The sequence below is a fragment of the Eretmochelys imbricata genome, chromosome 12, assembly GCF_965152235.1.
Source record: "Eretmochelys imbricata isolate rEreImb1 chromosome 12, rEreImb1.hap1, whole genome shotgun sequence".
Taxonomy (NCBI): Eukaryota; Metazoa; Chordata; order Testudines; family Cheloniidae; genus Eretmochelys; species Eretmochelys imbricata.
The window spans coordinates 39541889-39569783 of record NC_135583.1 but is presented as its reverse complement, the minus strand read 5'-3'; the positions used below and the strand labels follow the sequence as shown (position 1 = coordinate 39569783).

The 27895-nt window shown below is 51.6% G+C and overlaps 1 protein-coding gene across 8 annotated transcripts in view; it reads left to right on the top strand.

Annotated features, from left to right (window-relative positions):
- Positions 1 to 442: 442 nt before the first annotated feature.
- Positions 443 to 27895, top strand: part of CBFA2T3 (CBFA2/RUNX1 partner transcriptional co-repressor 3) — a 111231-nt gene continuing 83778 nt past the window's right edge. For 3 of the 8 annotated variants that reach the window (XM_077831545.1, XM_077831549.1, XM_077831543.1), the window contains exon 1: positions 444 to 1041. In XM_077831545.1, the coding sequence (XP_077687671.1) occupies positions 951 to 1041 (91 nt within the window). In that variant the 5' untranslated portion in view covers positions 444 to 950. Of the gene's footprint in view, positions 1042 to 27895 lie in introns of all 8 variants that reach the window. The other 5 variants (XM_077831547.1, XM_077831556.1, XM_077831553.1 and 2 more) reach the window with 3 other exon arrangements.

The following is a 27895-nucleotide window of genomic DNA, read 5'->3' as shown; positions in this document are numbered from 1 at the left end:
TCCAGAGGGTGCACGACTGAGGCGTGTTAGAGGTGTGCCAGCAGGCCCAGGGCATGGCTCCAGGCCATGGAGCCAGGCCAGGTCTGATCATGTCAGTTCTCAGGCCCTCTGGAAGTCCCTCCTATGAGTTCAAGACGAGAACAGCCGCAGACACCCACCCGCCCAGCCCGCTGTACGTAGAACCGACAGGCCCAGCACCGAGGTCCTGCTCCCGCCTGCAGTCCCTGACCCCGCCCCGCATGGGAAAAGGAGAACTCGTCACACCAGCCTGGCCACTGCTGCGGCTGCTACTGCGCTGGCCCCGCTCGCGGAGTGGGGAAGTGAAGCCAGCGCGAAGGGGAAGTTGTTGGAAAGTCAGACCGGAATGGGTGACAGGGAAGACAGAGCTGGGCTTGGTCACAGATGGTTCCTGTTGGGGGAAGAACAAGGGTTCAGCTGCCCAGTCCTCCTCCCCTGCTGCATTATCACCAGCAGGCAGCTGTTTGCCTTCCCCTCTCACCATGGGACACAACTCCCCCTCCACATCAACCCTGGCTGTCACATGAGCACCCAGCACCCCTTGCAAGGCACGCTCCAGAGCAGGCTGGACAGCAGTAAGTCAGAGACTCGGGGCAGGGTGCCCTAGGGACAGGTAACCAGCAGCCGCTAACCGGCATTTTCTGTTAAGCAACCAGCAGGAGAGGCCGGAGCTCTCCAGCCTGCCTCTCCTCTTGTGTGGATTTCTTGTGGGGATTTCCTCTCCCCTGCAAAGTGGCTGAGAGCATGTGAGAGAGACATTCACCCTCCATAGCCCCTTGACGCAGCTAGCCTTCATCAGAGAGCTCAGGTAGAGCTTTGGAAGGATCCTCTCCAGCAGTGCTGGCAGCAGAGGGCCTGGCACTGCAGAGGGCATTTCTGGAGCCCACCACCACACAGTTCAGCTGGCACTGCAAGCAACCGGCTGGGCTTTAATGGCTGGAGGCTCTTCCAAGCTGGAAAACCGACCTTCAGCCTCCACTTGCCATGGCGCCTGGGGAAGCGGCTCCAGGAGAACTGGCCAAGGTAAGGACACAAGGTCTCTGGATGGGAGGTGAAACAAGCCAATCCTGGACAGGCAGGTGGTGGCAGTTACAGCTGCCAGCCTGTCCGCTTTGTTTACACGCGCAATGAGGGCTGAGATGTTGACTCATCCCCTATATCAAACAGGATTTCAGTGCAGTAGAGCAGCCCGTAACTAGCCAGACAGGTGTTCATCGCAGGGAAAGCCCTGGGCACAAACAAGCCCTTGCACTTGCTGGGTGGCAAACACAGACAGATTCGGTGCAAGGGCCCCACAGCAGGTGGGAGATGCACTTGTTTTCCAAAGGCGGGAGCTTAATGTCAGCTTGACTTGGTGACTAGGCAAAGCCAATGGCACCTCGGACAAACAAACCAGATAGACCGGGGGAGCAGAGCCCCGGGGAGCTGCCAGGCTGGTTCATACAGCAGCAGGACTGTCACCTGTCCCAGAGTATTAGGAGGAGGCAGCCAGGTTGGGAGCAGAGAGATGTTTGACTGCATTTCTGGTCTCCAATCTGTGAGCAACACAGGACAATGGAGGGATTTTGCTACAGAGCTGGAGGAAGGTGCATCCTGAGTTGGCAGTGTCTGCTTTGCAATTAACATTTCCATAATGACTAATCAGGCTCGTTCATGTTTTATTTACAGGTTTTAAATCCTGAATTTACTGGGTGCTTTCTTTAATTATCAGGTCACTTGCTCATGTGTAATCCTGAATCTTGTTTTATTTTTCCACTCTAATTCCCCGGCAGCAATTCTGGGCCAGATTCTGAGCTCACTTACCCCAGAGAGTCTCGCTGGCTCCACCAAAGTCACCCTGGCGTAATGGAGATCAAGATCTGGCCCCGCCTGCACCAGTCCCTGAGGTGTGTGGGTATCATTGCAGCTATCAGTGCTCCTAATGAGCTGTCAATTACTGCTCTATGTCAGGGATACAGCTCAGAGGGGCTGCAGGAGCTGGAGTTAAAGCCGTTCCCTTGTGGATCCATCTAGTCTCCGTAACGCATTTTCCCCAGACACCCTCATTCCTAGGGTTGCTACAGAGTTGATAATGTTCTGCTAGGGGAGGCAGTGGAGATGGGAAGGAAACGGGTCTCCGTAATGCATTTTCCCCAGACACCCTCATTCCTAGGGTTGCTACAGAGTTGATAATGTTCTGCTAGGGGAGGCAGTGGAGATGGGAAGGAAACAGGGCAGCCCAGCATGGGGATAGCACCGCATGGTCGTGCGGGGATCCGAGGCCTGAGTGGCAAGCAAGTGGGGTCAGTGGGGCCACGTGGTTGGGCTCTGGAGGGCAATGCTCCTACCACTCCCAGCCAGCAGGAGGGTCTCCGCCCTGCAGAGCTTTCGAGGATGCTGGGGGGAGCCCATAGAAAGGCCCTGCCGTCCCCGCAAGCAAAGGGAGGAAGGGTGCAGGGCTTCATGAGGTCCAGCCCACTAACCCAGTGCACATGTAAGTGTAGGAGCTGCTGGGCCCATCCCAAGTGATTCCAGAGGGTTAGAATCATGGAACTGTCGGGCTGGAAGGACCGCGAGAACGCATCTAGTCCAGTGGTGTGCACTGAGGCAGGGCCAAGTAAACCCAGACTGTTCTTGACAGGGGTTTGTCCCACCTGTTCTTACAATCCTCCAAGGACAGGGATTCCACAGCCTCCCTCACCTTCCCTGTTCCAGGGTTTCACTCCCCTGGGCGTTAAGAAGCTTTTTCTAATATCTCACCTTAGTCTCCCATGCAGCAGATTAAGCCCATCACGTCTCCTACCTTCAGTGGCCATGGAGAACAGTTGACCCCGTCCTCTTTAGAGCAGCCCTTCACCGATTTGAGGACTGTCATCAGGTCCCTGCTCAGTCTTTCCTCAGAACTAAACATACCCAGGGTTTTTTAGAAACCCTGAGCTAGGAGGAATGGTTAAACCTTTTCTCATTTCTCTTCTGGACTCTCTCCCATTTGTCCACATCTTTGCTCAAGTGGGGCGCCCAGAACTGGACACAGGACTCCAGCTGAGGCCTCCCCAGTGCCGAGTAGAGCGGGACCATCACCTCCCATGTCTTACATACAACATGCCTGGTAATACACCCCAGAACGATAGTAGCCTTTGTTGCAACAGCATCATGGTTTTGACTCATAGTCCACGTGTGACTCACTCTCACCCCCAAATCCTTTTCAGCAGCTCTGCTGCCTTGCCTGTTATTCCCCAGCCGGTAACTGTGCATTTGAATTGGGGGCCTGTCCCTGGTGCTGTGTGTCTGCACCAGCACCTGGCAGCACGATTTTAAAGGTGAATACACACGAGGAACCAGGCTGCCTAGAAGCCAGGGGATCCCTGACACACACAGAGAGTATTCCGGAGACACAGCTCCCAGCCTCCACCTCAGTGCTGCCCAAAGGCCTGCTCCCACAGTCAGGTGGGGCTTAGCATCTCTCAGGATTAGGTCCTGAGGCACGTGGGGACACACCCCATGAAGCTTCCCACGTCACTGTACAGCCCTGCACAGAACCACACCAGGTAACATGGGCAGAGCGGTTCCGTCCCAGTAAAACGGCAGCGCGTCAGAGAATCCAAGCTGGAGTGACGCCCAGCAGCAAGACCTCAGCAGATCACACGGTTCGTGCCTACGAGCTGCTGCTGCTGGAAATATCTTGACCCTTTCTCTGAGGATGCCATCCCAGAAGCAGGGCTGTGCACCCTATGGCCTGCCCCCCAACTAGCATGGGCAGGAGCTGGGCGTGCGCATGGAGGGCAGCAAGAACATTTCATTGTGTAGAACACTTTCCATCCTCAGAGGGCTAGAAAACATTTCCTAGCTCATCCTCGCAGCCCTCTGGGAGCAAGGCAGGCACCATCAGCCCCAGGTTCCAGAGAGGCGCAGTGACTTAGCCAGGGCCACAGAGAGTGTCTGTGTCAAAGGCAGGATGAGAACTCAGGAGACCCCTGGCTCCCAGTCCTGTGTTCTCACCTCTCCTAAGAGCAGAGCTGGCAGGAGTGAGCTGTAGCTCACGAAAGCTGATGCTCAAATAAATTTATTAGTCTCTAAGGTGCCACAAGTCCTCCTTTTCTTTTTGCTGTTCTTAGTAAGTCACTTTTGGAATCATGAGCATCTGTGGGTTTTATTTACTGGCCTAAGGATACTGGGTCTCTGCTTTCTTTTCAATATTCTTCTCTGAGACCCATAAAGTTGATCAACCAAAAACTTAAAAACCCAACTGGGATCGCATACAAACTGGACTTACTCTTTCCCCAGCAGCAGATGGATTTTCCCAGCCGCAGTCATAGGCACCAGCAACCCATATACAGTGGCACTCCTATAAGAGGAGGAACAAAAGGGGAAGTTAACCAGACCTGCTGATGCTGTTTCGGGGATTTGGACATCGGCTGTCTTAGAGGCAGTTTGGCTGGTTCCCCTTTAAAGCGTGGACTCTCCAGCTTTTGCCCTGGCATTCAGAGCAGCCCAGCAACAGGGTCTGTTTTTCAGGCAGAAATAATCCAGCAGTTGAGCTGACTTACAAGGTAAATAGGAGCAGCCAGAGACCCTGTCTCCACCAGCCTTCTCTGGTTAAGGTCCCCCAGCAGTACAAGCCCACCACAGCACTGGCAAGGGCAAGAAGCTGTAGCTTGACTGTCCAGGGACATGTAACTACTACATCATCATCTTAACCCTGGCTCCGAACAGGGTTAAGAAACACGGGACTCAGAGGGCTGGCGGCCGGCCTCCACTAGGGCTCCCCTCCCCTCGTTCTTACCAGGGGAGTGCGGAAGGGAAATTGCCGTGAAGAAATCATGCTGCAGACACAGCGTGAAGGTCCAGCAGCTGCACCTGAAACCGGCTGCGTGTAGCAGAGATTCACCTGGCTATCAGGGGAACAATACTGCCCTTGAGAGCAGACTGTACAGCGCAGGCATGTCTGACCCGAGTCAGTCCCAGCACCAGGGTTTCTTTGACAAGCAACATGGGAGAGCCAGGGAAAGAGATCTCCCCCTTCCAGCTGGGAGAGGCTTATAGCAGGTCTTATTGGCTCACCAGAAAGCCTCCATCATACCCAGGACCACTCCAGGTGGATATCAATGCAGAGAGCAAAACTTCACCACTACACCTGGTCACCCATCACACCCCCATACTGGGTAAGGGGGGAGAAACCCGTACCTTTGCCCTTAGTCCTCTCAGCAGAGTGGAGAGTGAATAATAGCGCAGCTGTGGGCATTTGGGGCAACCATAACTCACACACACAAGAACACCCACAGGTGCCTTCCCAGCTGATGCTCTCTCTAGTTTAAAGCCCTCAGCCAGTGGCCCATAAACACTACAGCTCCCCAGGAATTCAGAGGATGCCGGCCCTGGGGAACTAGCTGTTTTATGGAGTTCCCCGAGGAGCTCGGAGAGCCTGCCTGGGCTAGCAGGCCCCAATTCCATCTCCTTACTCCGCCCAGTGCAGCTGTGGGAGACAGGGGTCAGGGTTAACTCTTTGTTTGCTGGGATTAACAGGGCCCAGGGATTAACCCTTTGTTTGCTGGGATTAACAGCAGCCAGGGATTAACCCTTTGCCTTCTGGGATTAACAGGGCCCAGGGATTAACCCTTTGCTTGCTGGGATTAACAGGGGCCAGGAGTTAACCCTTTGCTTACTGAGATTAAAAAGGGTCAGGAGTAAACCCTTTGCCTGCTGGGATTAACAGGGGCCAGGAGTTAACCCTTTGCCGACTGGGATTCAGTTAGGGCCACTGCTTCTGCTCAGAGAATCACAGGCTCTGGTTTCCCACAATGAGTGCCATGCCAGCTATGGATCATATCCTGCCACGGGACTTTGCTGTTTCTTTGCTCTTTGATTTCAGTGGGAGCTCTGCCCAGGGGCCAAGGGGAGACCATGGCCCAGTAGGGAAAGGCAGAGGATGAATGGATAATGCATCCTGATGGCGATGCTAGAGTAAAGGTGGGGAAGGGGAGTGTCCCATCCTGAGCCCTTTCTTGGGAGGATCTCTTCCCAGATGGTAAATGTGGGGTGATGGCAGGATCTCTCCAGCGGAAATGATTATCATTTATACCGTGGGATTTCCCACCATGTGTAATGCGAGGCACTTTCTAATTGCCTCGCAGACTCGGTCCCAGCCTTGGGACACTTACATTCGGCAAACAAAGAACAGAGGAAGCGACTGTAACCTCTGAGCAGCGTCTGTTCAGGTTCTTAGAATCTGCCCATCACCATGGTATCTGAGTGGTCTGGGTGACAGCTGGCACACATTTTGGTAGTGCCATTTTTATGGGTTTATTGCATAACAGCTGCCCTCCTGCCTGGTGTTTGTCATCATCTATCTAATCTGTCCGTCTGTCCTACTGGAGGGTTTCCTGTAGTGCCCCAGCCTGGCATAACTGAAGCTGACTCAGGTTCTTGCCAGCTCCGCAGCAGAGGTGGGGTTCAAGAAGGATCTGAATGTGCAGAGGAGAGTTCCCATCTCCTTGTAAAGATGAAGTCTGGCCCCGTGGTTAGGTGCTGGTCTGTGGCTCAGGAGACCTGGCTTGGATTCTGTGCTCTGCCGTATGTTCCATGTGTGACTTTGGGCAAATCCCTCAGCGTCAGTTCCCCATCTGTACAACCAGACCTGCCCTGCCGCCCGGGGCGTTGTGAGGAAAGCGTGATGGGTACTCCAGCAATGGGAGCTATAGAAGGGCCTTCGATTGTTTATAGAGGGCTGAGATATCAGGGTCTGGATCTGAGTGTTGCTGAAGATGGAGGATGCAGAGCTCAGCTCTCTAATAACAACACATGGTCAGTCTCTCCCGGTCGCCCCGCCATTGCCCTGCGGCATGGAGAATTCTTTCCCTACCAGCGGTGGGCGGTGCCATAAACACAGGGTCTCCATGCAGTAAGCTTTGGAGCTCGGTTCATTGCTGGGTGGCTGCTCATTTGCACACATTATTGACCGGAAGGGCGATCCAAGGGGAGCTCTGGCAGCTGTCAGGGGTGATACACCGTTCAGCTGCTGGCAGGAGCAGTGTTTATTTTATTGGCAGGGTATCTCTGCAAACTTCCTGATTTCCTTGCCGTGAGGAAGAGAGCGATAATGCTAGCTGGTCCATGGCCCACCCTTCGCTCTGGTTTCAGTTATCTCAGAGGAGCACTGGAGCAGGGAGGGGCGGGGAGAAAGGAAATGAAATCAAACAGAGAGGGCACGGTTTTCTGCTATTGATAACAAGCCCTGCTTAGCCTGGGAACTTGGAAATAGGGCAAGGTGATCACAGCCAGCCAGCAACATCCCCTGCTTCCCATGATGCATGTGTTCCCAGTAATTAACAACAATAATACCTACCATCTAGCCTCATAGGTACACGTGGGACCTGCCAGAGAGACTAAGGACAAACTCTCCGCAGTCAGGAACTTACAGGGCTGTGTCCAGACCAGGGGTTTTTGGCCACAATTTCCCACTTTAGTCAACACGGCTCCGTTGGTGATAACTATGATTGGACTCGCGTGTAGACAAGGCTTCTGTCACAACTCAAACCATCCTGTTATCTAACACTGCAGATAACAGGCCTAAAATGCCAGTGGCCACTCAGCCACCTGTCTACACCAGTGCAGCCAGCATTGCTGCCAATGAGGGAGCTGCATCAGTCTTAGCAACAGTGGGGAACTTTGGCCCCAAATCCCGAGCATAGGCACAGCATCACTTAGCCACTCCGCAGAGGAAAGGGACGAATGGGGCAGGCGAGGGAAGGAGGAAGGCTTGCACAGAAGAAGGTGATGGGGTTGCTTGTTTCAGAAGGGTAAATTTCATGCAGTGTGCACTGAATGAGGCAGGGTCCTGTCGACAGTATAGGCTGGGAACATGTAATTAAAGTCTGTTTCACAATGCATATATGCAAGAGGCCTGCCTTCAGGTTGCATGGCCAGCATCAATTCTGGCATTTCCTATCTGCACACTGCATGACTTTGCAACCTTAACATTTTTCACACAGACGTTTTTGTGCAATTTCCTATGTTTGTTACACAGCTGAAATTCCATCCTGTGGAACCCGACTGCACCCCCCACCCATGGGTCATCAGCACCTTTAGAGCCACTCCACTTGAGCTACCAGAGGAACCGGCAGCAGCGGTAGGCTGCTATTTGCCAGGTGCACCAGCCACTGGAGGGGAACAAGACCCACACTTTGACAGTGGGTTTCACACAGAGAGGCTGACCACAGGGGAAGGGGGGGCCTCAGGAATGCTGGGTTCCATTCCAGGTTCTGGAGAGGAGTGGGGCCGAGTAGTTAAAGACCCTCCTGCCCCTGTCCCCTTTCCCCTGACCTACTCTTGCCCCTGGAGACTTTCCGTGTGCCCACTGGCTCCTATCCGCCCCCAGATCCTGTCCCCCATCTGCTTCTATTCACTCTCACCCTCCTCCGCTCTCTGTCGCTCGCCCCCGCCCCACAGCTGCTATCTGCACCCCCATCCCTGGGTCTCAACTCTGTCCCCTTTCCCCCCAGCTCCTGCCCCCCGCCTCACCTCCACTCCTCACCCCGAAGACCTTATACCCTCACACCTGGGTCAGGTCACTAGGGGGCCTCCCTCCTGTGCCCTGTGAGCTGAGCTGGGTCTCAGGCCAATTTTGAGCGGACCAATGTCCCCATCAGAACCTGCCTATGGACCACTGGTGTCAACCGGGCCCTCTGGCTGGCAGGCTGCACAGAGTGGCCAGGGATGGGAGGACGGCTTGTGGTTAAGGCCCTGGGCTTGCTCCCAGGTGATGCGGGTCTATTCCTGGTTCTGCCACAGACCCCCGGTGTGCCTGTGGCCAACCCACTTTAGCTCTCTGTGCACTGTCAATCCTCCACCTGCACCCTGGGCCCTGAGCCAGGGGGGCTCCCCGAGGCAGGGGGGCATTAGCTGCGGCACTTGGGCAACGCCGAGTCCTGCGAGGTGCTAGGAGACCGGCTGTGCCCTTGCCCTGACAGCGTTACCACTCCACAGCGGGTGTCAGCTGGGCCCGTCCCCCAAGGCAATCTCTGCCGTCCCCTCCCACTGCCGCGTCTCACTGGTCGAGGGGTCCGCGTCCTGCCCGGCCAGCAACGCAACTGAGCTGGGTTTGTCTCGCCCGGTCCATCCTCAGACTGGCAGGAGTCTGGAATGGTTCAGTCCAATGGTGGACATGGAAAAGTAAGGGGAGAGCAGGGGCTGGGGAGGGGGCAATTCCCATGCTCCTGTGGAGATTTGGGAGAGAGGGGGAATGTCGGGCTGCAGGGCTGCACAGAGGTTTGCGGGGGTTAGGGGCAAAATCTGAAACTGAGGCTCCTCCACCCTTCCAAAAACATGATGGGGGGGGGGGTTGTGCCCCCAGGGGGTGTGACACAGAGGAGGTCAGGCCCTGCCCCTGGGAAGTGGGAGACCGTGGGGGTGGGTTGCCGAGTGAGACCCACCCTGAGTGGTGCTGTGCCCCCGTACACTGCTCTGCCACTCACTCAAATTTGGCTGCCCTCCCCGCCCCCGCTGGTCATCCAGCTCTGGTCACGTGACGCTGGGATGAGAGCAGCCAATGGCCAAAGTGGGGAGCCCGCTAGCCCCATGGGATGGGTACTGCTGCTGCTCAGTGAGTGCAGGACGGGTTTGCCCTCCAATACCCACCCTGGGGCAGAACCCGACTCCCCCCTAGTCATACCCTCTCTCCCCCCACTTTCAGTGGCACTCTGCAGCCCCTGTTTGTTCCATGGCTTGGGGGGCCTGCGGCCCGTTGCCCCCCTCCCACCCAGGAGCGCAGTGTATCCAGGGTCTGGGGCAGGCAACAGGCATCATGCCCACTGAGGAAGTGCCACCCAGCGTCAAGGCCTGGTGTAGAGGTCGCAGTGGGGCCTTTGGGGTTTCCACGGGACAGGTTAGCTCTCGTTAGAGCTGGAGGGATGGGCAGGCCAGCGAGTGGAGTGGCAGTAATAGGGTGGAATGATGGCATGGAACGGGCACAGCTTGGCTGGCCCAAGGTCGTGCAGCTCATCGGGGTCAGCGCCAGGAGTAAAACTCCAGCAGTCCTGGGTCCCGGCTCTGTGCCCATTAGCAGCGTGGCGGTGTCCCCCAGCGGGAGGGTCAGCTCCATGCTCACGGCTGGGTGGATTGTGGGGAGAGTCAAAGGGCTGGCCTCAGGGGGAGGGGAGGTAGGCGGCCATCCTGAGCGAAGGCATCCCTGGATGCAGCAATAGACCTGCTACGCTGGCAGCTGCCCATTCTCTCTTTGGGCCCAGAGGACAGCTCTCAGAGGGAGCCAGCGGCAGCAGCCTGGAGGGCAGCATATCCAGTTAGAGTGACTCTGAGAGACCTATTGCAATGGTTTCGTTAGTTTCACTGTAGGCTTTGATTTAGCTTCATTTTCCACCTGGTCCTTACCCTGGCGGCATGGGACTCCTCTCTTGCAAACTGCCCTCAGAGCTGGTGTAAGCGGGCAGGGAGCAAGCGAGCTCCCTGCCCATTAAGCTGGCTCTTGCGCACCGGCTGATAAAGCTGTCTGCAGCTCTGGGCGAGTGGCAGGGCTGAAGCAGGCTGTGCGGGACTGACTTCTGTTAATTCACATTGATTTTTTTGCAGGGACCGGAGGTGTTGGAAGTGCAATGCAAGCTAATTAAATTCCCATCATTAAAGAGCCTTATGCAGCCAGTTCCACCCTGTCAAATTGGGAGCACTGGCAAGCAGCCTGCTAGGGGGTTGTTATTTGGCCAAGCGGAAGGGGAGAGCGTTAACCCTTCCACAACCTAATTGCACAGACAGCTTGCTCCTGGTGGGGAGAAACAGGGCAGGAACCCAAGGTCACATGGTGCTAGCTGGAAGCAATCAGTAAGGGAAACTATTCAACTTTCTTGTGCCCTGATCAGTTAGACCAGGGCCCACCCTGAGGAGGAGCAGCCTGGCCTCACACAAGAGCTTGTGACCTAGATCAAACTATCACACACTCTGTTGCACTCTGGCCCTAGTAGACATTACCTCAAAGGCCCAAGCCTCCAGTGCCCTGCACTAGATGTAGTCATTACATTAGTGCGAGTCCATGCCAAATGGGTGCACAGTGCTACTGAGGGCAAATGGTGGCGTTTCATGTGCCCTTTGCATGGGAGTAGATGACCGCACGAAGTGTGGGGCAGCAGACACCCAGCCTTCCTGCTGTCTAACTCACCCTGTTTCCAGAGCCCATTTTCCCTTGCAATTCGCTCTCGGGGCAGGCAAGAAAAGCTCAGGGCAGCTGGGGACAGATGCCATTGCACCTGGTCACCTTTTAAAATCCCTCCGGGGTCTCTACACGTTTTGTCACCCAAATGCTGGTGCCCAGGGCAGCCTCCCTGATCCCCTCAGAGCATCAGCTTTGTCCCAGCCCTAGCGTTGTTTGTTCTATGCACTGCCTTCCCCGCATAGCTACAAGGAATTGGTGTGCAGCGCACACTTGACATTGCACTGCATTTCCAACACCTCCTGGAAAACCTGCCTCCCACTGCTACTTCGTGGCTAGTTCTCTGAAAACATCTGCAGTCCAACAAGCTAAGAGAATCATAGAAGATGAGGGTTGGAAGGGACCTCAGGAGGTATCTAGTCCAACCCCCTGCTCAAAGCAGGCCCAATCCCCAACTAAATCATCCCAGCCAGGGCTTTGTCAAGCCGGGCCTTAAAAACCTCTAAGGATGGAGATTCCAACACCTCCCTAGGGAACCCAGTCCAGTGCTTCACCACCCTCCTAGTGAACTAGTGTTTCCTAATATCCAACCTAGACCTCGCCCACTGCAAATGTTAGCAAAAGGATAGATAATAAGACAGAAAAGATCATAATGCCGCTATATAAATCCGTGGTACGCCCACACTCTGAATACGACGTGCAGTTCTGCTCGCCCCATCTCAGAAAAGATAGAACTGGAAAAGGTGCAGAGAAGGCAAACAAAACTGATTGAGGGGGATGGAACAGCTTCTGTGCGAGCAAAGACTAAAAACACTGGGGCTGTTCAGTTTGGAAAAGAGACGGCTCAGGGGGGATATGACAGAGGTCTGTAAAATCATGTCTGGGATGGAGACAGTCAATCAGGAAGTGTTATTTACTCCTTCCCATAACACAAGAACCAGGGGTCACCCATGAAATTAACAGGCAGCAGGTTTAAAACAAAAGGAAGTACTGCTTCACACAACGCACAGTCAACCTGTGGAACTCCTTGCCTGGAGACATTGTGAAAGCCAAAAGTATAACTGGATTCAAAAAAGAATCAGATAAGTTCATGGAGGATAGGTCCATTGATGGCTATTAGCCAAGATGGTCAGGGAGGCAACCTCATGCTCTGGGTATCCCTAAACCTCTGACTGGGACTGGACGACAGTTGATAATTGATAATTATCACTTGATAATTGTCCTGCTCTGTTTGTTCCCTCTGAAGTATCTGGTCCCAGCTGCCATCGGAAGGCAGGATACTGGGCTAGATGGACCATTGGTTTGACCCAGTATGGCCATTCTTGTGTTCTTATGTTATGTACATCTGTGATGTGGTCAGACCTCAAAGTGTGATTTTGCTGAAGGGCATCGCATGGAAGGAGAAGATTCTGCCCTTGCATCAGAAGAGAAGACCAAGAGGGGCTGATGAAGTCTGGGTAAAATGTGGTGTGTGAGAGACAGAGATCCAGATGGGCCTGGCTGGAGAGCAGGGTATTGCTAATTCACTCGGGACCCTTGCTACAAAGGAGTTGATGTAGGATCCTCACATTCTTCCAATCTCAACTAACTTCCCTGAGAATAGGTGCCAGGGAGTGGCCAGAGGTGCAGGCCCAGATCCCCAGAGATGATCCAAAGACCTTCTCTATGGGACATATTGGCAAGAGTAAAAAGAAAAGGAGTACTTGTGGCACCTTAGAGACTAACCAATTTATTTGAGCATGAGCTTTCGTGAGCTACAGCTCACTTCATCAGAGTGGAAAGGAGCTCCATTCTAGGGCCAGCAAGGCCTGATGAATTTCTATAGGGCTGCACAGAGTGGACTCTGGCCCTGGGAGAATGAACACTGGAAGCTCGTAGGGAATGGCTCTTGGAACAGAGATGGGGCAGCACATGGAAGGAGAGAGCTGGGTATGTTGCCCCAGTATTGAGGAAAGAGAGAGAGAGACCCCTGAGAGAAGAGAGCGATGTGTAGGCAAGTCGCTGGGGGCTGTGTTTGCAGTTCCACAGATTGGCTTGGATGTGAGGAAAAATACAGTCAGAAACTTTGGTAAAACGTGACAAAGGTTTGTTTGGCAATCCCATCTAACTCCAAATGGGCTTAGGGGATTTAGCTCACACTTCCCTCACAAATTCACCTTTGGGCAGAGATCAAACCTGGAGAATTTCAGCTCCTCCAGGGGATATTTCAGAAAGTTGTGACTTGGTGAAATCAGTGGGGTTGGGATGGAAACTCTTCCGCAGCCCTGGCGCTAGCAGCAATGACCACGTACTGCCACTCTCGCTGCTTTAGTGTCCGTTTCACGGTAATTGGGTTTTTTCTTAAAGCTCCAGCTCCAGTAGTCATGGGATCACATGAGAATCTCATCTTTAACAAAGTTTCTACCTTCCTGGTGGCTGAGAAATGCTGGTAAACAGGACTCCCTAAAGGCCCAGAAACCAGGAGACTAATAACAAGAACTCGATTTTTTTTTCATCTCTTGATGTCTAAGATAATCTCATCATTTCGCGGGACATGAACCCTGATTTTGCACTTCTCAGGGCTGGTGACACTCTTCCCACAACAGCTAGGAGCATTTTTCTTTTTATGCCACGTAACAGGATCAGAGCGACTGGCTTGGGAAACCTTTTTATTTTTAAATCCTTATTAAACGTGTTGTGGCTGCCACAAACCCCTCTAAACTCCTTTCCCACACCATGCGGGCCACTATGCTGCCTCAAAAACGCTGGTGCTAAGAAAGCCTGGTCTTTCAACAGTTACAAACATGAACCCTCGCTCACTCGGTGGCCTTGTGACTCAAAAGAAATGAAGAAAGATCTGCAAGGCCCGACCCCAGACAAATAGGGGAAAGGGGGGAAGCAAACAAAACCAGCCCCCTTTTTCTTAAGAAAGAAACTGGCAAGAGGCACTTCCTGTTTAGCAGATGTCACCTAGACGGATGCAGCTGCAGCGAGTGATAACTCGTGTGCGCGGGTGAGCTGTCTTCTCCAGCCCGCTGGCTCCCAGCAAGTCGCTTATCTGCTCTGTGCATTCCACACTGAATTGCAGAGCTGGGAAATGAGCGAGGGTGAGCTTCGGTTTCAAACGAAATTAAAAAGGAACGGCGCACGCGGTCTGCGACTCAGCTCCTGGGATTAGCTGCGAGCTGGATTTAGACGCTGAGATTAAGACAAACACATCCCCGCACAGAAAGCACCAGATGGGAAATTTGACATCTCCTGAGTACACCGAGAAACTTCTCATACCTGGGAGGGGGAAGGGGGCAGGGCAGAAATATAGTTTGTTGGCTGCTCCTGAGAGGGGAGCTGCTCTTTGCCCCATCATGGGGGAGACGGTGTCCCTTGCTACCTGGAAGGATCTGTCCAGCTCTGGAGAGTGCTTTGAGATCCACAGGCAGCGAGTGCTAGGAAAGGGCATGGTGCTGCTATTTTAACTCCCCGGCAGCTCTCCTTCCACAGAAGGCAGGCTGGGGTTACCAGTTAGCTTCACATTAGCCGGAGGTTGCACTCTGCACTTCCTGGGCATCTGTTGCCATGACGCCGTCTCCTCCAGCCAGCTGTCAAAGCAGTAGTAGGTTGTTTTGATGGTGGTCACAGCATTGCCATTCCTGAGCCTTAAAAAATCCTGAGTCCAGCCCCCCAAATCACAAGACTTCAAACCAGTACTGCACTGTGGGTTCTTTTCACTTGCCTTCTGCTTTCTGATCCTCTGTGATGCGCTCATGTCACGCTTCCCAGCTTTTCTCAGCAACCACGAGGGCTAGAAATGACTTGTTTTTGTAATGGAAGTCGGGATTCCTCCTCGCTGTTTTTGCTGATACAGACTAACACAGCGACCACTCTGAGATTCTCATGGAATCCCATGGATCCAGGAGCTGGGGCTTTCAGCAACACCTCGAGTATCATTGTGAGACTCGCCAACACCAGTTAGACATGAGCCTGGAGCCTGTCATTCGGCTCCTCAGAGCCAACAGTGACCGTCACTCATGCAGTGGGGTAGGGGATGGAAATCTTGCAAGCCATCTCTGCAGCCATGCAATGCTTGCTGTTGCTCAGACTGTCCCCAGTCTCACAGGTCTCCTTGTGGTCCAGGTAGCTCACAGCCTCCTCGATGCCCCCATGGCAGCTCTCTCTCTCTCTCTGTTATATGTTGTTGCCCTTTGCAGTTTGCCAGGTGGGGACAAAATCTCCCCACCCAGGAGCCTCTGGGTTGAGGAAATATGGTGTGGCCCCCACAAAGGGGCCAAAGCTCAAAGACAGTGATTGATGCCGGCAAAAGGAACCTGCAGGTGGAAGAAACATAAACTTCACTGCAGCTGCAGGGTCCTAGCCAGCAAGGGGGGGGGGGGGGGGGAGGGGGGCAGGATCTTACAGGAGACAAGGAAGACAAACCCTCTGAGAGCCAAAGCCTTGGCTTTTCCTGACTTGGGTGGGAACTGTGCCTGAGGAAGGACAGGTAAACTGAGGCACAGAGTGAGGAAATGACTTGCCCAAGGTTACACAGGGAGTCTGGAGCAGAGCTGGAAATTGAACCTACAACCCTGGAGTCCCCATCCAGTACCTTAACCACTAGACCATGCTTCCTCTCAAGTCTACACCCTCTGATAGAAGAGCCTGTCTCGTAAGAAAGCAAAGGATGCTAAGCCTGAAGGCTTGTGGGAACAGAGCAGGTACATAGCAGCCTCTGAGTTGATGAAGTGGCTGGTGGAGCAGGGATTGTAGAACCAGCCATTCACGAAACCTCATCCTCCCGGCTTTGGCCGGGTCAGACCCAGCCCATGCCTGCTATTCTGATGGAGGCTCTGATCTGAACAGGCCTCTTGACTCCCAGGCTATGGTCTGCGGTGCTCGCCAAGCAGGGGCATGACTCAACATATTTATGCAGGGGAAGGCGGGATAAATGAATGCCATCGGCTTTTTAAAAAGCCTTACGCTTATGAAAAGAAATATTGCCTGAATAACAATCAGCTCTTAAATGTGTACTCAGAGGCACATGAGCTTAGCAAACAGCTCGGGGATGTCGGGAGAGCAGGGGAAACAGCAGACAGGAAAGTAAAAGCAAATAAAAGAAGAAGAAGAAGAATTACTTCAGTGGAATGTTTTCACAGAGATAACAGGTGGGGTAAAAATGATGTAAGATCAGATTTGCAAGGCCAGTCTCAGTCTCTGCATGGGCTGTTTTGTGTGTGTGTGCACACGCACGCACACACGCACACGCACACACGCACGCACACGCACACACGCGCGCACGCACACGCACACGCGCACGCACGCACGCACATGCACACATGCACGCACATGCGCACACGCGCACGCACGCACGCACACACACGTGCACGTACACACGCACCCGTGCACACACACACAAACACGCACACACACGCACGCGCACGCATGCGCACACGCGCACACACGTGCACGTACACACGCACCCGTGCACACACACAAACACGCACACACGCGCGCACGCACGCGCACACACGCACACGCACACGCGCGCATGCACACACACGTGCACACACACGCGCGCACACACACGCACACGCATGCACACACGCACGCATGCACACACATGCATGCGCACACACACGCACACACGCACACACATGCGCGCACACACATGCATGCGTGCACGCGCACACATGCACACGCGCACGCGCACACGCACACGCACACATACACACATGCACACACGCGCGCACACGCACACACGCACGCACACACACACACAACTGGCATTACGTCACCTGCACAATCAATAGAATTTCCAAGAGCAAAATCTGTTTGCACTCAGGAGTGGTTTTGCACGTCACAAAAAATAGTGCACATGCACAAAGAGTGCCCCTGGGGCGGGTATGTGGCCCCGAAAGTCTAAGGTGCCTGTTTTTGTTTGGAGAAGTGTCCAGGGACTTAATCATCCTCGAGAGACACTCACGTCATGCTGCAGCTTCCCGGGCTTGCTAAATTCCCCCAACACCTTAGGGCCCCAAATGGGCCGCAGCTTGGCCACATTCATGGCACCAGGCCCACCAGTCTCTGCTGGGAGAAGTCTGTTGACCTTCTGGGCATGTTGCAAAGCCCATTGGTCTGAGCGGCCATTGGGGAAGGATCTGCCTGATTGATTTGCATCTAGTGGGAAACTGCAATGGGATGGGTTTAAGCGGTACGGGCCACCGTGTGACTGGTGATGGAGTGAGGTGTGTTGGAGACAGGGAGGAAAGAGCAGAGACGTTGTTTTGGCTGATTTTTACTTTGTATCTGCTATGTCCTTGTGTGTTTGAGAGTACGGTCAGGGTGCCCAAAGCTCACTGACTGACAGGCTTTAAGGCTGGAAGGGACCATGGTGGTCATCTAGTCTGACCTACTGCACATTGCTGGCCACGGAACCTCACCTGCCCACTCCTGCAATAGACCCCTAACCTCTGCATGGAGCCCTTGGGGGTGGAGTTTGTACACAACTGGGAAGGAAAGAAAGATCTAAACATGTCCCATGCTCTGCACGGTAGCCTCTCAGCCCCTTGCACCTGTTGACCTAAGGGTGAGGTGCTCACCTACCACAATGATGAGCCCAGGATAAGTGCTTAGATAAACAGATCTGTTCTTTAGCTGGGGGCATCATTAGCAGATAACCCTTCCACCCACAGCAGAGGATGGGCCTGTTATTGCAGAGCGTAAGGAGATGGTAGGTTAGGTTTGGAGCACAGTGACGAGAGGGTGGCCTTAAAACAGGCTGGAGTTTGAATGCTCCAGCACCTGCCGCGTGGAAGAGCCTTGCCCAATTTACGACTGAGATGTGTATCCCCTACCTGGACGATACCCTTGTGCACAGTGGTGCTTTTGAAGAACACACGGAGACTGTAAGGAGAGCATTGCAACGGTTGCAGAAGCTTGGAATGAAGCTTTGAAATGTGAGCTCGTTAAGAGAGAGGTCCGTTACCTGGGAAAGGTGGTACCTGCTGAAGGGGAGAAGGTGAATCCAGCTGACACCTTGGCTGTTTGTATTCTTGCAGAGGAACCACCAAACTCCATAGGGGGGAGCCTGGCAAGCTGCCAGGCTTTTTCACCTGCTATCAACATATATCCAAGACTTCTCAAATAGCAAAGCCGTGGTATAACTTGTTGACTGTTCCGTTAGAATCTGACACACAACGCTGTCAAAAGTGGAGTCCGAAAAATCAGAAAGCCAAAGAGCAAGGCAAGGGATCTGGAGAGATACCTTCCAAACAGCCAGTTCCCTGGACTGGGCAACATCAAAGAGTTTTAGACCCGCTGATTTAACTGCCTGGTACAGCCACCAGTAACAGCTTATTCTAATTTTGCCTTACCCTTTATCTTTCATGGAGATGCTTCCAGTAAGGAATTAGGTCTTATATTAACATTGGGGCAAACTGAGAGCATAAAACTGCACCTAATTCCTTATGGGTCAAGAACACTAACTGCAGGAGAGAAGAATTATCACCTTAATTCAGAAAAGCTGGAGTTTCTAGCTCTGAAATGGGCTGTAGCTGACAAATTCTGTAACAACCTCTACTAGGCATAATCCTTCATGCTTTACAGCGATAACAACCCACTAACATATGTTTTCACCACTGCCAAGCTGAATGCCACAGCACACTGGTGGGTTGCAGAATTAGCTCATTTTAACCTCAAGGTTAGATATCGTCCAGGGAAATCTAATGTGGAGGCAGATGCTTTATCCAGATTCCCCTTTGATATGGAAAAACATAGGATGGAAGCACAGAAGAGACAGGAAAGGAGTTGTTAATGCTGTTTTGCTGTCCTTGGATGTACAAAGAGATGACAAGGTATTTTGGTTAGCAGCTATTACTACCAACCCTTTGGCAGTAGAAGACTTCTCCAAGGGTATGAAATCCACCATCAATCCTATTCGACGAGAAGACATTTTGGCAGCTCAGAAAGAAGATCCAGCTATTAGTAAAATTCTTTATTATAAGTCCTTGGGGAACAAACCAAACAACCAAAAGGACATGGGAGAACGGGGTAAGATTCGCTGTCTCAGTGGGATCACTGCATTTGGATGGAATAGTTTACTGGAAAACTATGTTACTGAACTAACTGTTATCCTCTGTAAGATACAAAAGAACTATGTGGAAAGGTGGAACATTTAGGAGCAGAGCAAGAAATCAGTCTCACAAGAGACTGGTTTTATTGGCCACAGATGAAGAGGGACATCAAACATCATCTCACTAGAGTTTGTACATGTGTCAAGCAAAAGAAATTTGCCAGCCTGCCAGAGCTCCACTAATTCACATCGATACAACAGAACCATTTGAGCTTGTATCAATAGGCTTCTTGCCTCAGCAAAGGAGGCTATGGATGCATCTTAGTGATAGTTGATCACTTCACTAGGCTTGCCCAAACCTACCTAGCACTGCCAACTCCAGCAAGACTGTGGCAGGCAAGATCTTCAGTGACTTGGTTTTAAAATTTGGTTTCCCCAAAAGGATCCATAATGACCAAGGGTCAGAGTTTGAAAATAATTTATTCAGAAGGGTACAGCACAACTGTAAAACTGAAACGTCTCACACAACCCCATCTTCTTAGCATATGTACAATCTGCTTCAAGTGGCACGGGACCAGGATTCATCACCAAATTTGGGTCAATTTGGAAGCTAGTTGGGTCATTAGCTTCCCTGGCCTGGGCCGGGTGCTGATAGGGAGTGCAACGTGACCACTGATCCATGCCCCCTGCACAGCCCCATATCACAGGGCTATGGGTAGTTAGATAGGCTGAACCAAACTCCGCTGGCTATGTTGAGAACCTTGTTAAAAGAACAAAAGTCAAACTGGAAGGAAGGACTCCCAAATCTATGCCTATAATTGTACATGAAATGAGGCTACAGGGTTCTTACCATTCTATTTATTAGGTGGAAGATCACCGTGTTTGCCCATTGACACTGCATTTAGTTTACCTATGAACTTTGAATCTGCACCTGGGGGCCATAACGATTAAGCTGAGAAATGGAAAGAGCAGATGAAAGAAGCTTATGAACTGGCATGAAAATGTTCTCAAAAATCCGCAGCTCATGGTAAAAATTGGTATGATCAGAAAGTGCACGGGACTAAGATGAACCACATTATGTGATGGTACCAGATACTGCTCATGCCACAGAGACCTTGAGTTCACAGGCAGAACCATTTCAGCTCTGTCTGGGAAATGAGGATGTTGTTGACCTGTAAACTTGGAAACTGTTGATCCGACAGATGTGGCATTCATGCCAGTCGTTGAAAGACGTGAACATCAACACAAGACCATGGAACCTGAAACCCAAGAGGACAGATCACCAGAACAACCCACTGACACGCGAGGCATCCAATTAGACAGAGAAGTTTATTTCGCATTAAGGAGAAAGTTTGTGACACATACCCAACTGCCTAGTCAGTTCCGAACACCAAAAACACCCCAAGTTATCCAGCGCTTAGAAAATAACAGCTCTTCTAAGGACTGACTAGGATGTGAATACCTTTGGGTATTGAAAGGGTTCCAAACGGACTATTCACTTGGAAAGCGGAACTAAAATGGCTGCAGAAATGTTCTGCTTAATGTGAAATAAACTGAAGAGAGAGCTTCCACCCTCAGTACCAGAAGGTGTGTCAGAGGAGAGACCTAAAGACTCACTTGAGAGCGACGGGTACCAGCCTGTAGAACGAGTGTTTGGCTGCTAATCAGTCAAACGGATGGACTGTGTGCTCCACTTTGTTCATAGAAACACCAGGATGACTTTACATTTACAAAGGGGAAGGGTAGCACTCGAGAGGGAATGTCAGGCTTAGATCTATTTGGGCCCCGTCCCTTTAAGGATCAAAGGTCTGCTGAGGGGTGTCAGTTCAGTAGAAACAACCAAAGGAATGCAGCTTGCCCAAGCCCCATTGCTACACCATCCTTTCAGAGCACACACAGCTCTGCTGCTACAACCAGGGTGCTATCCTCTGGGCAGACAGGGCACAGGTGAACCTAAAAGCGTAGGCCACAGGTCACTCTAACCTGAACTGCACCTGCACTGCAGGAGATGGCGATTCACACGTATCCTCCCTCCCCCCGCCCTCCCAGCTTGCAAATTCTCCTGTTGCAGTCCTCCCTGGGGAGGAGATGCAACCTTGCAGGAGGCTGAGCTGTTAGGAGGATCCATTTAGCTGACAGTAGTCAGCTAAAAACAACCCCTTTGCCTTCTCTGCCTCGCCCTGTTGGCCATCACGTTCCTAGGCGGAGGTTGGGGGGCCATGGAGGGCCTTGCCCGCCCAAGCTGCAAGCCCCAGGCAGCCTGAGTGTGCAATGCTATGAGAACAGCAGAGGAGACAGATGTGCTGTTCCCAGCTTGTGCCCCTGAGGCAGGGAGTCAGGATTTTGTTTATAACCAGAGTGATTAACAGGTGATTAAAATAAGAAAGGGCTGTTAGAATGTTTCCTAAAGTTCAGGTTTCAGAGTAACAGCCGTGTTAGTCTGTATTCGCAAAAAGAAAAGGAGTACTTGTGGCACCTTAGAGACTAACCAATTTATTTGAGCATAAGCTTTCGTGAGCTACAGCTCACTTCATCGGATGCTCAATGAATGATAGAAAGTAACTGTAGATTTTTCTACAATTGTTTCAATTGTTGGATTCCAGAGGTGGTAACAAAGTGACTAATGTCCTTCTTTGGGAAGAGAACTAACATTTTAGACAAAGAAAACGCAGCGGATCTGATCTCCCTGGATGCCAGGAAGGCGTTTCATACAGTTCCACGTGAGAAATTATTAGTTAAAGTGGAGAAAATGGGGATTAATGTGAGAAGTGAAAGGTGGATAAGGAACTGGTTGAAGGGGAGACTACAGCGGGTCACACTGAAAGGTGAACTGTCAGGCTGGAGGGAGGTTATAGTGGAGTTCCTCAGGGATCGGTCTTGGGACCGAACTGATTTTAACATTTCTATTACTGACCTTGGCACAAAAAGTGGGTGTGTGCTAATAAAATTTGCGGATGACACAAAGCTAGGAGGTATTGCCCATACCGAGGAGGACCAGAATATCATAGAAGAAGATCTGGATGACCTTGTAAACTGGAGTAATAGAAATGGGGTGGTAGTTAATGCAAAGTGCAAGATCATGCATTTAGGAACTAACAACAAGAATTTTTGCTATAAGCTGAGGATTTATCAGTTGGAAGCAACAGAGGAGGAGAAGGACCTGGGGGTATTTGTTGAACACAGGATGACTATGAGCTGTCAATGTGATGTGGCCATGAAAAAGGCTAACACAGTCTTGGGGTGCATCAAGCGAGGTATTTCCAGTAGAGACAGGGAAGTGTTGTTACTATTGTACGAGGTACTGGTGAGACCTCATCTGGAACACTGTGTGCAATTCTGGTCTCCCATGTTTAAGAAAAATTAAATCAAACTGGAACAGGTGCAGAGAAGGGCTACTAGGATGATCAGAGGAATTAAAAACCTACCTTATGAGAGGAGACCCAAAGAGCTTGGCTAGTTTAGCCTAACCAAATGAAGGCTGAGGGGAGATCTGATTACTCTCTATAAATACATCAGAGGGATGAACACTAGGGAGGGAGAGGAGTTATTTAAGTTAAGCACCAGTGTGGACCCCAGAACAAATGGATATAAACTGGCCACCAACAAGTTTAGGCTTGAAATGAGGTGAAGGTTTCTAACCATCATAGGAGTGAAGTTCTGGAACACCTTCCAAGGGGGGCAGTGGAGGCAAAAACCTACCTGGGTTCAAGACTGAGCTGGGTAAGTTTTTGGAGGGGAGGGTATAACAGGACTGTCTACAGTGGCCCACCGGTGACTGCCTGTAGCAAAAATCCCCAACAGCTTGAGACAGGACACTAGATGGGGAGGACTCTGAGTTACTCCAGAGAATTCTTTCCCGAGTATCTGCCTGGTGGGTCTTGCCCACATGCTCAGGATCTAACTGATTGCCACATTTGGGACTGGGAAGGAATTTTCCCCCTGTTCAAATTGGCTGAGACCTTGCGGGGGCGGGGGGGTGTTTGCCTTCCTCTGCAGCATGGGATATGGGTCACTTGCAGGCTTAAACTAGTGTAAATGGTGAGTTCTCTGTAACTTGACATCTTTAACCCATGATCTGAGGACTTCAGTAACTCAGACAGAGGCTAGGGGGCTATTACAGGAGTGGGTGGGTGAAGTTCTGTGGCCTGCGAGGTGCAGAGGGTCAGATTAGATCATCACAGTGGTCCCTGCTGACTTTAGGAAGAGTATCTGAGTAAGAATAGACGTTACAATTTTACACCTAACCAGCATTCTGTAAGTGACTTGCCACAAGATGTCAGAATATGTTAGTATTAGAGCTGCGGGGGTCTAATATTTATTTAATTTTCTTTCTTGACAGAGGAATTAGATGCAATGCTTCTGTCAGAGATTTCTAAGTTATTATCTGCAAAAAACCTAGAGTTTTCAGTTGCCAAAGTAGCCCTTGGAATCATGGTTAAAATTGCCTCCCCCCATCTGAAATGGTGTCCCTGTGGACAGGCATGGAATTTGCCCTCCCCCCCATGTGTGGCCCCGTTGGCCTGAGTGGAGCCACCCCCTCCCCCAAATATAGAAGTCAAACTACACCTCTGATCACGTCCCAAACCCTCAAGCACAGTGGTGGGGGGACACGAAGGGGTGGGAGAGAGAAGGCTGGCAGTGGAGAGAGTGAGGGGACAGCAGGTATGAAGTTAAACGCCTGGTGCGTCTCTAAGTGGAGGGTGTGGATCCTGGCAATAGAGATCTCTGGTCTGGGAATCAGCACCTGGGTCCCTCTCATTCCTGATGACGTTAAACCTTATGGCTATAATGCGGTGAGGAATGGAGGTTTGTGAAGGTGAGGAGAGTGTGGAACCTCTGGTGGGAGACAGGGTCTGAGCAGGATGGCCTCTGCCCATGGAGGGAGACAGGAAACTCAGGGTTTGTCCTATTTTGTATGCAAAAAATAGGGTCATCTTTTCAGAAAAGTGCACATGGATTTGTGCATGCAAAACTGTGTGTGCAGTTTCCACAGTATGCATCCGATGAAGTGAGCTGTAGCTCACGAAAGCTCATGCTCAAATAAATTGGTTAGTCTCTAAGGTGCCACAAGTCCTCCTTTTCTTTTTGCGGATACAGACTAACACGGCTGCTACTCTGAAACCTGTGTGTGCACAATTTCTGTGATTGTGCATGGAAGCCTAGTAACTGTGTGCGAGCTAACAGCTGATGTAAAAATAGACGACTTGGGAGTGCAAACACACAAGCACTTTCCAGCCAACTCAGCCCACAATTAGCATTTCCAAAGGGCTGTGGAATCATTAACTGCCCGCAGCGGTGATCACCTGGCTCACCGAAGGCTACACCAGGAAGCAGTGGCAGAGGCGATATTAGACCCCCGATTCCCAGTCCTGTGCTTACCCAGGTAGACTTCTTGGCCTTGGCCTAGGCATCACTGACTTGTAGGCAAAATTCTCCCTGCTGGGGAAATTGGCTGTGACACACTCTCCAGGTTCCCTCTCTGGGGGTGGAATCCCCTAGCCACGTTGTACGCTGTGTGTTAGTCACGCGTGTCTGATGGGGTCCAGTCCTGCCTGCCTCTCTCTGTCTCTCCCCCCCCATGCAATTGCCACTCTGCATTCTTTCCAGACTTCATTGCATCAGCACTCTGCAGACAGGTTTCAGAGTAGCAGCAGGGTTAGTCTGTATCTGCAAATAGAAAAGGAGGAGTTGTGGCACCTTAGAGACTAAAAAATTTATCTGAGCATAAGCTTTCGTGAGCTACTGCTCACTTCATCGGATGCATGCAGTGGAAAATACAGTGGGGAGATTTTATATACACAGAGAACTTGCCACTTTTAGGTCTGTAATCGAGTGACCAGAGAGATTGAAGTGTTCTACTGGTTTTTGAATGTTATAATTCTTGACATCTGATTTGTGTCCATTTATTCTTTTATGTAGAGACTGTCCAGTTTGGCCAATGTACATGGCAGAGGGGCATTGCTGGCACATGATGGCATATATCACATTGGTAGATGTGCAGGTGAACGAGCCTCTGATAGTGTGGCTGATGTGATTAGGCCCTATAGTGGTGTCCCCTGAATAGATACGTGGACACAGTTGGCAACGGGCTTTGTTGCAAGGATAGGTTCCTGGGTTAGTGGTTTGTTGTGTGGTGTGTGGTTGCTGGTGAGTATTTGCTTCAGGTTGGGGGGCTGTCTGTAAGCAAGGACTGGCCTGTCTCCCACGATCTGTGAGAGTGATGGGTCCTGACGCAATTCTTCAGCAAAAAAACTTCAAAAAACAGACTCCAAGGAGAGAACTGGAATTAATTTGCAAACTGGACACCATTAAATTAGGCTTGAATAAAGACTGGGAGTGGATGTGTCATTACACAAAGTAAAACTATTTCCCCATGTTTATTTTCCAACCGTTCTTGTCAACCGCTGGAAATGGCCCACCTTGATTATCACTACAAAAGGTTTTTTTTTTCTTCTCTCCTGCTGGTAATAGCTCACCTTACCTGATCACTCTCATCACCGTGTGTATGGTAACACCCATTGTTTCATGTTCGCTGCGTATATAAAATCTCCTCACTGTATTTTCCACTGCATGCATCCGATGAAGTGAGCAGTAGCTCACGAAAGCTGATGCTCAAATAAATTGGTTAGTCTCGAAGGTGCCACAAGTCCTCCTTTTCACTCTGTAGACAGCTGCTCGCTGGCTGCTAATAATAACCATCGGCATTTCCTGCAAGACAGGGCAGGGCACCACTTGGACTGGGTGAAACCAGACACCACAGCAGGGTCACAACCATTACCACCCTCTCTCCTCCAGTGAACATCCATGCAAACATACACACACCCTCTCCTGCAAACAGACCCGGACACCTCTACCCATATACATGCAAGCAGCCACACATGCACCCATAGACACAGGCCCGTGGAGACCTCACATGCCCGTACACCATCTGCAGACACATAGACACATACTTGTAATAAGTGAGCTTGAATTCTGTGATGCTACTTGTGCAACCCACCCCTAGCACCCCACTCCCCAGGGGAGATCAATTTTGAAGGGTCCAGAGCTGCCAGAAGCTTCAGGGGAGAATGCCCTGGCATTGGTATGTCTGGTATTGGGGCACATGCGTTTGCCCAGCCAATCCCCCAAGCTATGCTAGACAGCTAGGGGATGGGCTTTGGATGGGCTATCACCAGCAGGAGAGTGAATTTGTGGGGGGGGGTGGAGGGTGAGAAAACCTGGATTTGTGCTGGAAATGGCCTAACCTGAAGATCACTTTAGATAAGCTATTACCAGCAGGACAGTGGGGTGGGAGGAGGTATTGTTTCATATTCTCTGTGTATATATAAAGTCTGCTGCAGTTTCCACGGTATGCATCCGATGAAGTGAGCTGTAGCTCATGAAAGCTTATGCTCAAATAAATTGGTTAGTCTCTAAGGTGCCACAAGTCCTCCTTTTCTTTTAGCTAGGGGACTGTCGATCATGGTTTAGCTCAGTGACCCTGCTTCACCCCAGAGAACCCACTCCAGTCACTGCTCCTCCACCAGCCGCTTTCCTCTGCCGGCCACAGGTGTCCAAAAGAAATAATTGTGCCAGGTGTGATCCCTGGGTCATGCTCGCACACCAGGCAGCCTGCTGAGTCGCACACGTGCGCCACACATCACGCCTGATTCATGCATGCAGGCCATGTGCTGCATCCGAGTCACCCACATATGTCAGGTGTTGTGCCCTGTTTGCATACACGCGTGCCACATATCACGCCTGCGTTGAACACGCGTGTGTCAGATGCCATGTGTGAGTCACATGCATGTGCCAGCTGCAACGCCTGAGTCACGTGTGCTGGGGACCACTTCCAGCGAGGTTTCAGGGTGTCACTTGAATGCATTCTCCCCATCCAGCTCTTGTCTCTCTAGGCTTTTATACCATGCCCTTCACTGACAGCTCCTGAACCTTCCCGGCGGGAGACAGGCTGCCACTGGTTCCCACAGGCCACTGCCCCATGCCCACTTCTTGGGGCAAGGGGTGGGGGGTCAGTGCAGGGAGTGGAATCCACCCAGGAAAGTCCTTGCAGGGCTGACGAGAGGCTAGCTCTGAGGTCAGAGGATACCCTCCAGTTCCATTCCCTCCTTGTACAGCCACTGCCCCACAAAATGCAGATCCCCAACTGTGTGGAAAGAGACGCCATGGAGCTGTGGGCAAGGGGAAGGGAGGATGCTACTTCTCTCAGTCCCTCTGATAATCGGCCACAAGCACATAAAGGACGTGCTACTGCTGCCAGCTGAGGGAGAGCTCCCCTAGCACAAATGACCATGGCCTGTGTTTATGGTACTATAGGCCCAGGGTTCTAGTCCTGGCTCCCCAAGAGCATACAAGGGAATTTGTAAAATCGTAGTGTCCCCAGCACATGGATTTGCTAGGTGCTCAGGCATTCATCCTGGCCAATTCTACAGTTTCCTCTCCCCTCTGTGGGCTAAAACGGAGGTGTAAGCTGGCCTGGCTTTCCCCAGCTGTAACAGTCCTAACCCAGCACACAGAGCTTGACAGATGAGAAGTGCTCGATAGCTGCTTACAACAATGTGGTTGCATGTCGCTAGCTCGTGCAATAACCCTCAGGGTCACTCATGCAGCCCAGCTGAGAGGTACCATATGCCCAGTCAAAATTAAGGGCAATGCCCCCACGGAGGCCTGGCATGTGGTAGGTCTCATGGGGGCATAAAAAGAGAAGC